We start from the raw sequence: 14,726 nt of genomic DNA, 5'->3' as shown, positions 1-14,726 counted from the left end.
GAAATATAGTGAGATGATTCAGCGGATATGAATTTCACAAGCATAACTTCTTATTATTTTTACCAGAAACCCGTTACATCCCGGACATATGGAATCATAAGGTAAAATGATTAAAAACAACAACAAAAACACTTTCCTATAGTTAAAAAAAACAAAAACAAAACAAAACAAAAGAAACTAAAGCATTATTTAAACCTGTGACAGGTCATAGCAATTACAAGGAGACAGTTGTTGAAGTCAGATAAAACAACAGTCAAATCAGTGAGGAACAAAACAAAAGAAATACACTGATAAAGAAAGAAAAATAAAACAAAAAAAATACATGTAAAAGAAATAAAGAAAAAGAAACAATGAACTAAATGTGTTTGCTGCAACTATAGGTATTCAAGTAGATAATGTATATATTTTTTACGCTGCTGCCTGTGCATATGTGATTGCACCATGTATAGGGATTGATCTGCTTGTAAGTGTACTCAGAAGTGAAGACAGAAATTAGCAGTAGTAATAGAGGAGAGGGTCACAGATGTGGAGGAAAGAGAAACCATTAGACTTAGAAGGAATGCCCTGTGTTATAAGTCTTCTGTAGTAGTCATCATCCTACCCTCCAATCAATGCAATGTGTGAATCTGAGCCTGCAGGTGTGGCCACAAGCCAAGTTCCCATGGCATCCTTTGAAACTGCACCTCCCTCTGGTTGAAAATAGAGGACAGAATGACATAGCAGGATACAAATACACAACATTATGTTATATATAGAACTGAAGTGGTCAATTGAACTTGACCTACTTTGAAATCAAAGAAGAAAAGAAAAGGGAAGAGTCTGCAAAATAAAAATAAAAAACAACCTGCTTGCCAGAGTAATCAAATCCAGGGGTTTTAATAAAACACAGTATGGAGGCTTTCTTGGTAGAAAGCAATCAGCATGCCAAATTTTGACTTAATAATCTTTAGTTCAGTTTAATTTGCAAAAAAAGTCTCAAAATCTACAGATTGTGAGTATAGCTTTTGTCCTCAGCCCTCTTCCCATGAATCAATAACTCCAGTTATCCAATAATATGGAAGTGCTGTTATACCTTTCAAGAAGTATTTTATGTAAACAAAAAGAAAATATCTTAATCTTATCAAAAAACTTTGACATTCCCCAGCATAGAGCCCAAACAGTTTTATCTATATTACAAGACAAAGAAGAGAAGGTAATTTGTCACACTGCCAATAATGTAGAGCTCATTTTGTTTACAAATAAAAATCTAAAAAGTGTGGTATGTATCCATAAACATCTAAAGAGCAAAAATGTTCACCATACTTGGATTTCAAAGTAGCTGTAGTTCAACCAACCAGTTTAGTTCTTGAGTCTTATTAACTCAAAAAGGTTTAGTTTCTTGCTCAAAATTACTTTAACACTGACAGTCGTCATTAAGAGGACAGACCAAAGTCTGCGTTTTAGAAGCAGAAACCTTTATTTTTACAGATCTTCTGTTTAACCTCAAAACTGAGGTTAAAGATACTTAAAATGTAATTTTCAAAACTGTAGTTTTGAAAATTACATTTTAAATATGTTTTGGAGTCTGTTTTAGTGTCCCCATCTTTCTATGAGGGCGGAGTTAAAATAAGTCGTCAGCAAACAAAGCACCGCCCCTCTCGGATATTTCGTGCTGTCCGATACTTCATAACAAGTGCCACTAATTTCCAATCAGCTTTGAACGACAGGTTTGTCTGTTGGAGAACCTAGCTAAACTTGAGAGGTTTGCGCTGAGTCATGGATCAAAATGTAGATTTTTGTTTTACTCACTGAATGCCTACTGAATTTAAGCTGAACATTAATACAAGTTTTTCAAGCTGTTTTTACTCTTTATTTACAGGCGGAGTGTGAAGCAGATATGGAGAAACTAGTGGATGTATTTGCAGAGGATTCAGAAAGTGATAAGACATTTGATGGTTTTTCTGAATCTGAGCTCACAGAAACGGTATGTTTTTGCACTTATTGCCAACAAACGTAACATTAGATATGGCATAGAAACTATTACTTGTAATATGTCGACAACTTTTAATTATTTCACTACCAAATCCATTTTTCCACCTTTTTTACTAATAAATTCAACTGGAGAATGTCTTAGAAATCTGCCTCTTATGACAAATCCTTGCTGTTTGCCTACAGAATTTGGATTTGCATCATGAATCACAATCTGACTCTTCTCCCATGGAGCTAAAGACCACATCTAAACCAACTGCTGCCTGTCAGCCCTTCAGGCTGAGGATTGCACTTCGCTCTGGCTCGTCCTCTTCTTTTCAGCTCTCAGAGTTTGAGGATGAAGAGGAAAATATTGCAGCAAAGAGAGGGGTGAAGAGACCAAGAGAGCGCAAAAGGCCAAAGAAGGGCAAGCATGTGAAATTTGAGGATGAGGAGAAGACTGTGAGTCAACCGCATCAAGCTGAGGATAATGGATCAGGTCCTGCAAAAGATGAGATGGATAATTTCCTGGCCAAGAGAGAGCAGAACATCAAGGCCAACAAAGCAATGGTAAACCAGAAACGCATGCCTTGTGGTGACGTTTGTAAATTTGTATGTTAAATTAAAGAGTTTTCTTGGATGTAGAGGTTGTAATTAGTGCTATAAGACATCTAAGGAAAGTATTCACTAAAAATTTGTCAAATATTTTTCTAAATGCACTAAAGTTGAACTTCTAACCCAAAAAATAAGTGTTGATACTAGATGTTTGAGCATTTAACACTGATTGTTTCTTTTATTTCCAGTATGTGTATTTTTATTTATATAGGTAATTTCAATACAATCTGGAATCAAATTTTTTGATCATGAAGCCACCAGAGAAGAACAAGCTGAAACAGCAGATTTTTTCCCCCTCCTCATTAATCTCTAAAGATTAACGAGGAGGATTTTTTCCTCCTCGTTAAGAAGATTTATGAAGATTTTTCAGGTGATTCACATGCACTTTTTGTATGTGAATCATCTGAAAAGTCTCTGCCTTAGATAAGAATGACTAAGACATTTTTCTGGTCTGAAGCCATTGGTCACTAGACCTAAGCTGTTTGAACATTATTGTCACCTGCAGATTAGACTGCAACTGATAGATTGACAGGAGGTTGTGCAACCATAATTTTTACAGTCTGCACTGTTGGTGTGCTAAAGGACATGTCTCCTTGATTATAAGCTTAACATGTGGAAAATTACCAAACACAAGCCAAATAGGGATACCAATATGTGTATTTCATGAATCCTCATGCTTCATATAAGACTAAGTCCTCTGATTATGAACAATGAGCCTGTTACCCTACATTTGTCATAATATATTACTACTTATATCAGTTTTAGAGTTGGTGAATTAAGCACTGGTATTAATTTACTATTTATTACATTCATATCAATTCCCCAACAGTTGGCCCAGCTAATGGCAGAGCTACAGAAAATGCCTGGAGCAGCTGGCTTTCTTAAAAAACAAGCAGGCAGACCAACGACAAAAGGGAAAAGCTCTGTGAGTATGATGGAAAGATCGGAAATGGATATCTTTCTGCTAGTCTTCACAGTTTTGCAGTAGGCTGAATGTCTGAGTAAGAGGTGCCTTTATTTCAATAGCACATTTTAAAAACTGCTGGGTAGCCAAAGTACTGTACATTAAAACAAATATGTAAAAAAAACATAGAAAAATACAAAATATACACATACAACATGGCAGGGGTATTTTAAGGTGCCATACAAGACAATATCACAGTGTGTTGAAAGCCAAGGTATAAAAGTGTGTTTTTATTAAACATAAAGAAAAAACTAAAAGTAGACTTTCAAATTGGTACCTATTCAAATAGTTAATAATGACTGCTGTTTTTGTTTGGTTATTTGGTACTGAATTTGAAATTCAAGTACAGATTTAATAAATTCAAGATTCTTAACCTGATATTCCTTTGGGACTAACTGATTATGTGGATTCATTTCCAATTTTCCAGCGCTCGCCTCGCTCTGGTCAAAATGACAGGGAGATCAGGAGGAACCCAGAACGGGCTTCTCGCAGACAGACCCGCTCTATGGGGGGAATTGAGGACCCTTCAACTCCTCTGGAAGCAGATGTGGAGCTCAGCTTGGAGGAAGAGCAGTTGGAGGTCAGTTAAACAACAAACTGAACAATAAACTAGTTTGTTTTGCTCTACAAAATAATTCTGATATTGTATAATTAACATTGGTAATCAATGAGAGCTAAATATGGTTATTTAGGTGTTTACTGAAATAATGCACGCCTTCATTGCCTGTTTTAGGTTCGCCGAGCTCCACGTCGCAACGGCACTCCACGACCCAATCAGAAAAACCCTCACATTATCCGTCCAGTAGTTGACATCACAGAAGACGAGTTGGAGTTGGTTGCTGACAATATGACTGACAAGGTTTACAACAGTGTCACAGTAAGTTCAGTGGTGAACTTAACACTTACAAACTCAGTCAAAGTTTATTTCTCCAGCCAAATCTGTAACGGACATGCTCATCTTTTCATTTGTTAAAATGCAACAAATTATTTAGCTCTTTAAAATCTAAGTCTAACATGGCTCAGAAATGCGTCTGGTTATTTATTTTTGGCAGTTACCTCTTTGTAATCTTATTGACATTCCTTGTTTTATCAAACACCAGGTCTCATAAAACCTTCTCTGTGGTTGCAAAAGAAATGTATAGATTTTTGAGGGGGAAAAAGTAAAGACTGATTTCTACAAAACAATGACAATTAAATAAAAATATGTAACATAAAATCAGTGATTGCATAAATATTTGCCCCCCTGCAAGGCTGCTTTCACTGGATGCACATTTTAATCAGAAGTGCACATCTGGATGCTGCAGTTTTGCTCCAAATTTTCCTGGCAAAACTCTTCAAACTCAGTCAGGTTTTCTTCAACCCATTTCTGTGTAGCTTTAGCTTAATGGTTTGGGTCGTTATCTTGCTGGAAAATAAATGTTCTCTGGATCATAGTTCTCTTGAAAATGGAAAGAAAATGCCCGCCAGGGTTTTCCTCCATTTTGCTTCATTCATTGTACCTTTCCAAGCCTTTCAGGCCCTGCTACTGAGAAGCATTCCCACAACATGGTACTGTCCCCACCATGCTTGTGATGATGATTTTGTGGCGATGTTCAGCATTTGGTCCACCAAACAGAAGTGTCTTGTCCAATAGCCAAAAACACCACGGAACTTTTTTCCACTTGACCATGTAGTCTCCAATATGTCTCTTGGCCTAATCCTAAAACATGTTTTGTTGATCATGATTGATTTGTAAAAGCAATTAACAGATTAAATACATAGGTTAATATTTTTCATTGGCACTGTATAAAGTTAATAATGTCTTTATTTTTTTGTCAGGGCTCCACGTGCCATCAGTGCCGGCAGAAAACTGTCGACACAAAGACTTGCTGCCGCAATGAGAACTGTCGAGGGATTCAGGGTCAGTTCTGCGGGCCGTGCCTGAGGAACCGATATGGAGAGGATGTCAGGAAGGCTCTGCTTAATCCGGTCAGTGCTCTCTACTGCTTTAGTGTAAATAATTAACATACAGCCACAGTGTTTCCATTCTGATGATAGATTATATTCCATAAATAAAATTGGCAACTGCAATAAACTCTTATGTTGACTTTGTTATGGTTTTATTTAAGAAGTAGTGTTTACATTTATAATAGAGAAACAGTGAAGAACTTGGAATTAATGAAAATATTAATCAAATTCTTAGCAAAAATTGCTTTTGTTAAGACAAGGCAGTAGAACGATAAACAGTGTTTTTCTTTTTACTATTTTTAAAATGTTAATTGATAGGGTTTTTTCTGTTGTTGACTGCCTTGCATACCTTTGGTTCATTATTTTTGGCATAACACCTACAGTATCTTAAGATTCAGGTCATGAACTGCTGCCCAGAAAAGGGTTGTTCCCATAAACACCGCTTAGCTTCCACACCCTGAAACCACAAATTACCCTTAAATGTTTGGTTGCAAGCTTTGGAGGAGGTTTCAGTGATGTTTGTATTGTGTGCTTCTCCTAGTCTTTGCATTTGTGCAGCTTCACATTGAAATGTAAGATTTTTCTGCTTGTTGTTGATGCTATTTGTTTTAGGACGTCCTGTACTAGAAGGCTTCATGTTCTCATTAGCTTATGTCTTTAATTCTAGGTTTAGATATTATGGAAAAAGTAAAACGGGTAGTGTAGTCCAACTATAATCCTTGTTATGGTATCAAAAAGGTTAAAAAAACTATTCTTAAATTTTGATTTTTATATTTGTTTTGAATCTATTTTCTGCAAATACATTTCAGCTCACTAAGTGCTTTAGGCTATTTTTTTTTTTTTTTTAAATGTAGAAAAATAATTTAGATAGAAAAAGAATCTAATGGATTTTTTTAGGGCCTTAATATGTTTTTTTGACTGAGTCAACCCACATTTAAAATAAAAAAAAGAATGAAAAAGGACTATATCACTGTTTCTTTTCTGTTATTTAAATCTTCGATCAGACTGAACTGCTGAATGGTTGTAAAACTGGTTCTGCTTTAAGAGCCAAACAAATGAACTATCAGTCCTAATTTAGAATAAATGTATCAAAGTATAGATTAATTAAATAAATCCAGATTTGACAAAACTGTGAAGATTTTTAGGTGGAGCCAGATAAATAAAAACAAAACTTGTGCCTTTTACTACTGGACTTACAGCCAACCTCAGCATTATTTTAGAATTCATAGAAACCAACTAAGCCAATCAAATGTCTGTAAAATACTTGAAAGTTGAATCTGGAAAAGTTTGAAATATTTTTGAAAGTTAATGTAGCCAAAATTCAAATTACCTGTGTTTTTGGCTATTGGTTTAGACACTTCTGTTTGGCGAATACCAAAACACAAAAACATGGGGGGCAGCATCATGCTGTGGGAAAGCTTCTCAGCAGCAGGCCCCAGAAGGCTTGCGAAGGTACAATGAATGAAGCAAAATAGGAAAATCCCGAAGTGCATTTTCTGGAGAAACAGGTAGCCAAAATTCAGATTAGATTGTGTCTTATCATTTTAAAAATTACTGAAAATATACTATATTACAAAATGCAGGCAAGGGTGAAGTTAACAGGATCATGTAATCACAATGTTTATTTTTAGTTTGTATCACTTATCCTTCTAAACTTTGTGGCATCTCCTCAGGACTGGAAGTGCCCCCCATGCCGCGGTATTTGCAACTGTAGTTTCTGCCGCCAGCGCGAGGGCCGATGCCCTACTGGCATCCTGTTCCCTCTGGCTCAGTACCGTGGCTTCTCTGACGTCCACTCCTACCTCAGCAGGTGAGATTCAGACTCCTGTAACTTGATTATGCTGTTTACCAGTAAGAATGGCTAAATATTTAATGTATTCGTTTTTTGTCCTTGCAGCCTCCGTGAAAAACTGAAGGACGAGGAGAAAGTGGAGATGTGATTTTAACTCTGGGTGGACATTTGTTCAGTTTGTTGCATCTTATGTTTTTGTTTTTACAGTTTTTAAAAATGTAACCAAGTTTTTGCTGTCCTTTGTGTATTGTGAATAAAGCTAAAGACATGTTTGCAAAGAAATGAGAAAGATGTCCTTTTAATCCAGCTGTTGGCATTTGCAGTTGTTATATAAACAAGTTAAAAAAATCCCTTATTTAAAAACGGGGAGGAAGGAGGTAAGAGCACTTGCTGTCCAATGAGTTGAAGTTTTAAACATGCATTGCACAGGTTACAATTCATACAGAGCATAATTATGAAGAAAATAACAATTAGGAAAATAATGTATTAGGCAAATACATTCTGACAATGCCTTTTGCTACTTGTTTGGACAAGTAAATGAAGAGTACACACAGTCGGCCTTGCTGGATGTTTTCCAGTTATAATTTTGGCATTTGCATCACCAGGTGAGTACTTTTAGAAAGCTTGTGGACCAAAGAAAGATTCCCCAAGTAGTTTTTATAAAAAGGAGCATAAACCTTTGGTCTGGAGCTTGTATATTTAGTATTTAACATTATTGCGAAGAATTCTGACCATATCTGAAAACTATTAATCAAAGAGGGGAAAACAAACCACTGACATGGCTGTGAGGAAGATATAAGATGGAAAAGAGACTGGAAGATCTGGATCTTATAACATTATATGAAAAGCTTTGAAGTTTACAAATTTAACCTACATATATATAAAAATAAGATTACGATTGATTGTGCATAAGACGTACAGACAACAGAAAGGCAATCACCTGCAACCATGTTATATATTCCTGTTTGTGCTAAGAATTTCTGTACTGTTGACTAAAAAAAAGTATATATACATGGAAAATATGCTTTGCTTCTATCCCGACATTAAAGCATGATGGCTTGAATTTTTTCACAAAAGAAGTGAAAGTTATTCTCAGAATTTCATGACAAATATGCTCCAACACATTTGTGCTTCTGGCTTCAACAAAATGACAATTGAAAATTTGCAAGACGTTTTCATTATTTGCAGACGTTTCATTTTGAGATGATGTGTCGGTTAGCCTGAGGGACATGAAACGTCAGCCTGGGCTGTTCAGGAAACCTCTGAGGTGTAGAAGAAAAGTGGGGCAAAGCTTAAAACAGCGAGAGAAAAAGATCAAGAGTTTGACTTAGTGTCATCTCTTCATTGAAGAACCTCAACAGAATTCCAGCCACATCATGGCGTGTGCTGACCTGTGTTTTAGTGTAAAATCATTTCCCTTCACAGGAAATAGGATTTCACAGTGATTTTTGCAGATTGAGATTTTAATCCCAGCTGTCCACCTCAGAAACCTAAATACCACAAGCCTCTACATACAAGAATGCAAATCAAATTTCTGTCTCAGTTCTACAAATTATAAGCATCGGAGAACCCCCTTCAGACTGACACCTCCAAGAGGTTCTGTTTCTGCTGGAACATGCCCTTTGACCCCCCAATCCCTCCCATACGTCCAAATTTATAGTTGAGCATCTCTCTCACACTGTCCCTAGTAACTGTTGCCATTGAGCTGTTGAAGGTCCACCTGCATCATGTTGATGCCACTGCTGGCTAACCGAGCAAGGCTTTCTGCAGATAAGGTTTCCATGGTGACAATGGTGTGCTGGTCATTGTTTGAACCGGCTCCTGTGCTGATTTCTGTTCCTGCCGACGGAGAAGCCGCATCGGCTGACATGGCGATGCTGTTGCCTGTGACTGGTACTTTCTTGTTCAGGTGGGTCTTGATGTGCTTGGAAAGGTGGTCACTGCGCATGAAGCGTTTGGGACACTCGTGGCATGCAAATTTTTTCTCTCCTGAAAGTAAGAGTATGAAAATATGTCAAAGGACTGTGCACTGACGGCTGTGCAATTAGAAAATCTTAAAAATTTGTGCTCAGTCATTTGAATGTAGTCCTTGGCCTGGACACTGAACTCCTCACCTGTGTGTGTCCTCTTATGGCGCTGAAGCTCATCTGAACGCGTGAATCGTTTGCCACAAAACGACCAACTGCAAACGAAGGGCCGTTCTCCTGTGTGCCAACGAAGATGGGCTCTAAGGTGGGACGTCTTGCCGTAGATCTTCCCACAGCCGCTAATGTGACAGATGTGCTGCTTCTTCTTATTTGGGTCACTGTACAAAGTCAAAAATGTTTAGGAGTTAATTTTTAACCTGATCTGATATTTGGAGGTTTACATAATCCACTAAAGTGAAAACTCTACAATAAAATATCTGAGTTTCAGGGTAAAGACTGCATCAACGTATACAGCTATCTAGGGTGCGCTAAAATAAACCGACAGGATTATTCATTTTTTCATTTGTTGCATGACTATTACATTTTAATTAAATATGCAGCAGAATTAATTTTGCATAAAAACTCATCAATTTATCTGAGGTTTAGAAATAATCTCAAATTTCACAAAAGTCCAAACACCTTCTGGAAATTTACCTCGTCGTCTCCCAGGATTATTAACAGGATTTTCCCCTCTCTTTAATCACATCAATACCATGTGTAACATGACCACTAGATGTCGCCAAATCCTTTCAGACTGATACTTCAGGAATGTAAAGTTTAACCATTTCTGAAGCTAGAACACGATTAATCGTACTAAATTTTGAAAGCTAGACAAAACACTACATTGTAATAAAATAAAACTTACTCAAAGGAGTTAAGCACTTTAATACATTTCATTATTGTGGTAACACATTTACCCAAGACACCAGCCATACAGATCGGTGACGTACCGTGGCTCTCCGTCTTTGCACATCGGACAGGTGCAAGCTTCTCTTCGATTTCGTCGTCCCTGAGGTTGAGGGCTTAAATCCTCGTCCTCCAGAGGTGCGCCGTCATCCAAACCATCTCCGCCTGTCTGTAACACCTGGTCCCCTGTAATAATTGAGAAGAAATAATCCAAAGGCAAAGTTATGAAATCTTCCAGCCTAAATACAAACAATTTATCAACTTCTAAAAAAGGTTTTCCTTTTATATGTGTTTTTGTGCAGCGATCATTATGATAAAAAATTTTTTTTGGAAATTATATTTCATTTTTTAACATTTCCTTTAAATTAAAAGGAAATGTTATGTCTTTTTGTTTTATACAAAAAGATATAAACAATGACATTACAGCAACTTAATTCTTTGTAAAAGAATTGTTAATGCTGCACACCCTGTTCAGTTTCACCATCATGCAAACATTTGATTATTTTCAGCTCTGGCTGCCAGTGGTTTCAACGAAACCATTAGTAGTGAAGCTGCAGTCTTGCAAAAAACCTGCTGTTGTGGCCAAACCACAACTGCAGTAAAATATTAAAATGGGAGTGGAAGTTGTAAAAAAAACAAACAAAAAAAAAACCTGACGGCATCATTCACAGTGTGGTTAAAGTTTCACATGAAAACTAATGGCTAAACAGGTTCAACCAGATTTGAGCACTGGATCAGGAAATGCAGAAGTCATTATTTCAGCAAGGTGATGGCAAGATAGTTGGGAACAAAATGATCAAAAATCTCCAGAATTTTTTTTAATAAATAACAAAAATGGAACAAACATTAGTTACAGAATTAGTACTAAAGACTTTTATAAACCATCCCAGTTGTTTAATATGCTGGTAAATTACAGACCTGTTGTGCTGGTGATGGGGATGGGAACTCCTGGCAGCTGATGCATCTGCAGCCCAGTGCTGCCCAGTGTGTTAAGGTTGATGGTCTGAAGGCTCGGGATCTGGACCGCGTTGACCGGGATCCCTGCAGCACCAGCCGCCCCCTGATTCTGTCCCAGCTGGGGCAGGGACTGCACCGGGGCCAGAGTTATCTGTGTCCCTGTGGGACTCTGGATCTGAATGGTCTGCCAGCTAACCTGGCCATTAGGGCCCACTGTGCGCAAGAGGATGGGCCCCGTGTTTGGCATAATTTGAAGATTTTGAAGCCCCTCTTGACTGAGTGTTGGAGTTGCAAACACCGGACCGCCTGCCGTGGCCTGGATGGCCTGAAGAGGCGCTCCACCCTGGATGACCTGCTGAGGCTGGATGAGGATTTGTTGCGGCTGCTGGCCGTCTCTGTTGTCCGGCTGAATGGGGATGTTCTGCTGGAACATGCCCGTCGCCGAGCCGTTACTCTTCTGTGTTTGGGTGGCGCCATAAGAGGATGAGGTCTGCGTTGTAGCAGTGGATGCCGTGGTCATGTACCCCATCCCACTGCTAGAGGAGGCTGGCTGCTGCTGAACCAGCTGATTGCCTCCAGCCTCTCCGCTACCATTAACATCTCCCCCCGCTGCACCCGTGGCAACAGGCAACAACGTGATGTTTCCATTCAGAGACAGTGGCATATTTGCCAGGAACTGGGCCTGGTTTTGCAACACACCGTTGCCTAAGCTTATATTTTGTATGGGGATTGCCCCCTGAAGGACGCTGGGCATGGTTATGATGTTCCCAGCGGCACCAGCTCTGTTGGTCGCAGCTATGATCTGCTGGCCGCTGGGAGAGGACACAATCTGAAACTGCTGCCCTTGTGCTGCTGCGGCGGATACAGTCGGGTCCTGCTGAGCATGTGCAAAATGTAGAGGCTGACCGTCTACTGTCTGGATCTGCGGTATAACTTGGTACTGTATGTTGGGCATCATGCCTGATATAGTGGTAAGCAACTGCTGACCTGGCACTGATGGAGCCTGGGCTACTACGTACTGCTGTTGCTGCTGACCCTGAGTGCTCACAGCCGCTGCTGATGTTGACAGCACCTGTCTGCTCTTGCAGTTGTCTCCTCCGGCCATCACCCCTGACGAGTCAGTGGTGATGGTGTTGGAGCCTGAGGTTGCTTGAATATTGAGGGGGAGAATCTGCCAACCGTTGGCAGTGGAGGTAAAGACGCCCTGATTTATTTCCAGCTGCTGCTGATTATTTTGTTGCTGCTCGGCTGAAGAGTCGTTCTCTCCAGGGGTGTCGATTCGACTGCACGTAGCGGCCAACAGGGCCAGAGGAGACGGCTGCTGTGATTCCTGTGATAAAGCACAAACATTTAAATGGCTTGGGAATCTGTAGCGTAGTGTGTTACATACAGTACCACTGAAATTACCAGAATTACTTCCAAGATTTTCTTATTTCCAATAAAAAACACCTAATGAGAGGAAAGAAAAAAATAGCGACGGAATAGGACATGCAGTCACTATCAGAGTTGGACATTAAGATATGAACTGAAATCGCAGATGTTAACTTTTAATTTTGGTTTTAAGGAAAAACAAAACAGCACATTTTACAGCAATTAGAGCGAAGAAATTTTAATAGTTAACTTTTTACATTAATCAGATGAGATTTCATCCTACACATCCTGATGCATCTTCCATAAAATCTGACTACTCATAGAAATCTCCCATTTTACCACCTCCAGACAGACCATCCTCAAGCTTCCTCCACCAAACGTGGCTAGTAGTAAACAGCGTGCTAAGAGATTATGTTTTCAGGCAATTTCTCTGATCAATAGTCTTTCCTTTCTGAGCACAAAATAAAGACTGGTGAGACAGTTTCTGGACATTTTGAGCCTGTACACATACAAAATACACATAGTTCACATATTAAACTAATCCAAAAGATACCTTACCGTCTTTGCAAAAATGTAGAATGTTTGTTTAAATAAATAAATTCACAGGAGATCAGAGACAAAGTAAGACAAGAAAAAAACTGAGACTTAAATATCAAACAAAACTAATATCTTAAGCAGAATTATTTAAATAAATATATCAGGTATTTATGTGAGACTAAATGTTTAAAATAGATTTGATAGTATAAGGAGGGTGACCAGCTTTCAAAGTTAAGACCCAAATCTAAACATTTTAGGAAGAAGGTATTTGATTTTTAAATTGACCACAACGATGATATGTGTGGCTTGCTTTGTGTGTGCAAAGCCACACACAAACACTGCATTAAAATCCCTTTCGAGCTGTCTATATTACAGTGTAGCACTTCTGGTGTAGTTGGTCTTTAGAGAAAAAACATGGGGGGCTGAGTTTGGGAGGGACCACATTTTTCAGGAGCGGCGGCGGGCTCGGCTTCCCCTCCCCCCAAGCCCACCCATCGCCCTCCCACACTTTATTCTGCCCTATAAACTAGCACACTCCTCTAGCCACCCCCTCCGAGGCCAGCCAAATGGGCCGAGCGAAACGCACACGATGTGCCCGGCTAAGACGGGAACACCCCGTGTGGGCGAAATTTACCTGCCCATTCCCCACCCCGGTGACATGTGCTCCGGGGAGAAAAATCAACATCCCGCACAGTTTCAAACACAGACGGATCACAGAATCACTCCAACAACACCATCACAGAGACAGTCATGCAGTTTTGCAACAGTGCGGTTTGTGTGACAGGTTAACCTACTTGTGAGTTTGTGTTTCGCTTCTGACTGAATCCTCCACCGCTCTCCACAGCGGCCATTTCACCCTGCTGCTGCTGCTGATCTGCGGAAGAAGAGTTGGAAGATCACCGACTTCTTAAGCGGCAAATGCACAAACCGAGTAACATTTCGCAACAAAGTACAAACGCAATCAAATACACTCAAATAAAGCGACTTTTGTGAGGTTTGGAATTGTTTTGTGGGGGTTATAGCAAGGAAACCTACGTCGGGTTACTTACACTGCCAGCTAGCCGATTAGCTAAGTAATGTGTAGAAAACTCGCTAGGCATTAGCTAAAGTGACCGACACAGCTCCAACTGCTCGGTGAAATACAACAAGTTGTCTATATTAAAATAAAAAGTGTAAAACGAACCCATAACTATACAGTATGAAAACGAATACGTTTCTTTAAATAAATGTTAGTGGTGTATCCAACAAGTAGCTATAAATAAGCGTCAGTTTCTCTCACTTTTAAAATGCTTCCAATGTCCGATCGATAACAAAACGATGTCGTATTAAATCTGAGTAAAATACTGCGCTCTGCCATTACTTCATAGTGTTAACATATAAGTACTCTCCTAATTAGGTCACCGAGTTTTTAAAAGTTCACTTACTGCTCATAATTTGAAGACGGGAGGAGTTTCTTTGCTCTTTTTCGGCTTGACAACTTTTCACAACTTCACACAAACTTAACGCCTCCCCCCTCTCTTTGAAGAAGGAACAGTGGTGCGTTCAATTTATTCACCACTAGGTTACTGGAACAAACTCACTGACCCTTTCCCCTGTATTTGTTGATGTAAGTTGAGTCTGGTTTCCATTTTGGTTATTTAACCGTAAAGAGATGAAATGGCGAATGAAACCGCTGGTTGTTTCAAAGAATTACACATATATAAAGTTTGTAAATGACATCTTT

At 39.0% G+C, this 14,726-nt stretch overlaps 2 protein-coding genes across 3 annotated transcripts; one reads left to right on the top strand and one right to left on the bottom strand.

The window, feature by feature from the left end:
* The first annotated feature begins 1,641 nt into the window (after window positions 1-1,641).
* On the top strand, window positions 1,642-7,547 carry LOC114134957 (cell division cycle-associated protein 7-like). Its single transcript, XM_028001855.1, has 9 exons — window positions 1,642-1,767; window positions 1,859-1,963; window positions 2,155-2,517; window positions 3,392-3,487; window positions 3,954-4,106; window positions 4,260-4,403; window positions 5,345-5,494; window positions 7,147-7,283; window positions 7,371-7,547. Exons 1-9 carry the CDS (start codon window positions 1,756-1,758, stop codon window positions 7,411-7,413), a joined length of 1,203 nt encoding a protein of 400 aa, XP_027857656.1. The 5' UTR covers window positions 1,642-1,755; the 3' UTR covers window positions 7,414-7,547.
* Window positions 7,548-14,514, bottom strand: sp1 (sp1 transcription factor). Of its 2 annotated transcripts, none has more exons than XM_028001850.1 (6): window positions 14,428-14,514; window positions 13,798-13,877; window positions 11,057-12,425; window positions 10,183-10,324; window positions 9,380-9,570; window positions 7,548-9,254 (listed from the first exon to the last, which is right to left on the bottom strand). In XM_028001850.1, the coding sequence occupies exons 1-6, from the start codon at window positions 14,432-14,434 to the stop codon at window positions 8,950-8,952; spliced, it is 2,094 nt and encodes a 697-aa protein (XP_027857651.1). In that variant the 5' UTR covers window positions 14,435-14,514; the 3' UTR covers window positions 7,548-8,949. The 2 variants fall into 2 exon arrangements, with proteins under 2 accessions (XP_027857651.1, XP_027857652.1); XM_028001851.1 differs by lacking the exon at window positions 14,428-14,514 and adding an exon at window positions 14,283-14,411.
* Window positions 14,515-14,726: the final 212 nt, after the last annotated feature.

The sequence above is a fragment of the Xiphophorus couchianus genome, chromosome 20 (assembly GCF_001444195.1).
Source record: "Xiphophorus couchianus chromosome 20, X_couchianus-1.0, whole genome shotgun sequence".
Classification (NCBI taxonomy): domain Eukaryota; kingdom Metazoa; phylum Chordata; class Actinopteri; order Cyprinodontiformes; family Poeciliidae; genus Xiphophorus; species Xiphophorus couchianus.
This window is presented reverse-complemented; position numbering and strand designations above follow the sequence as displayed.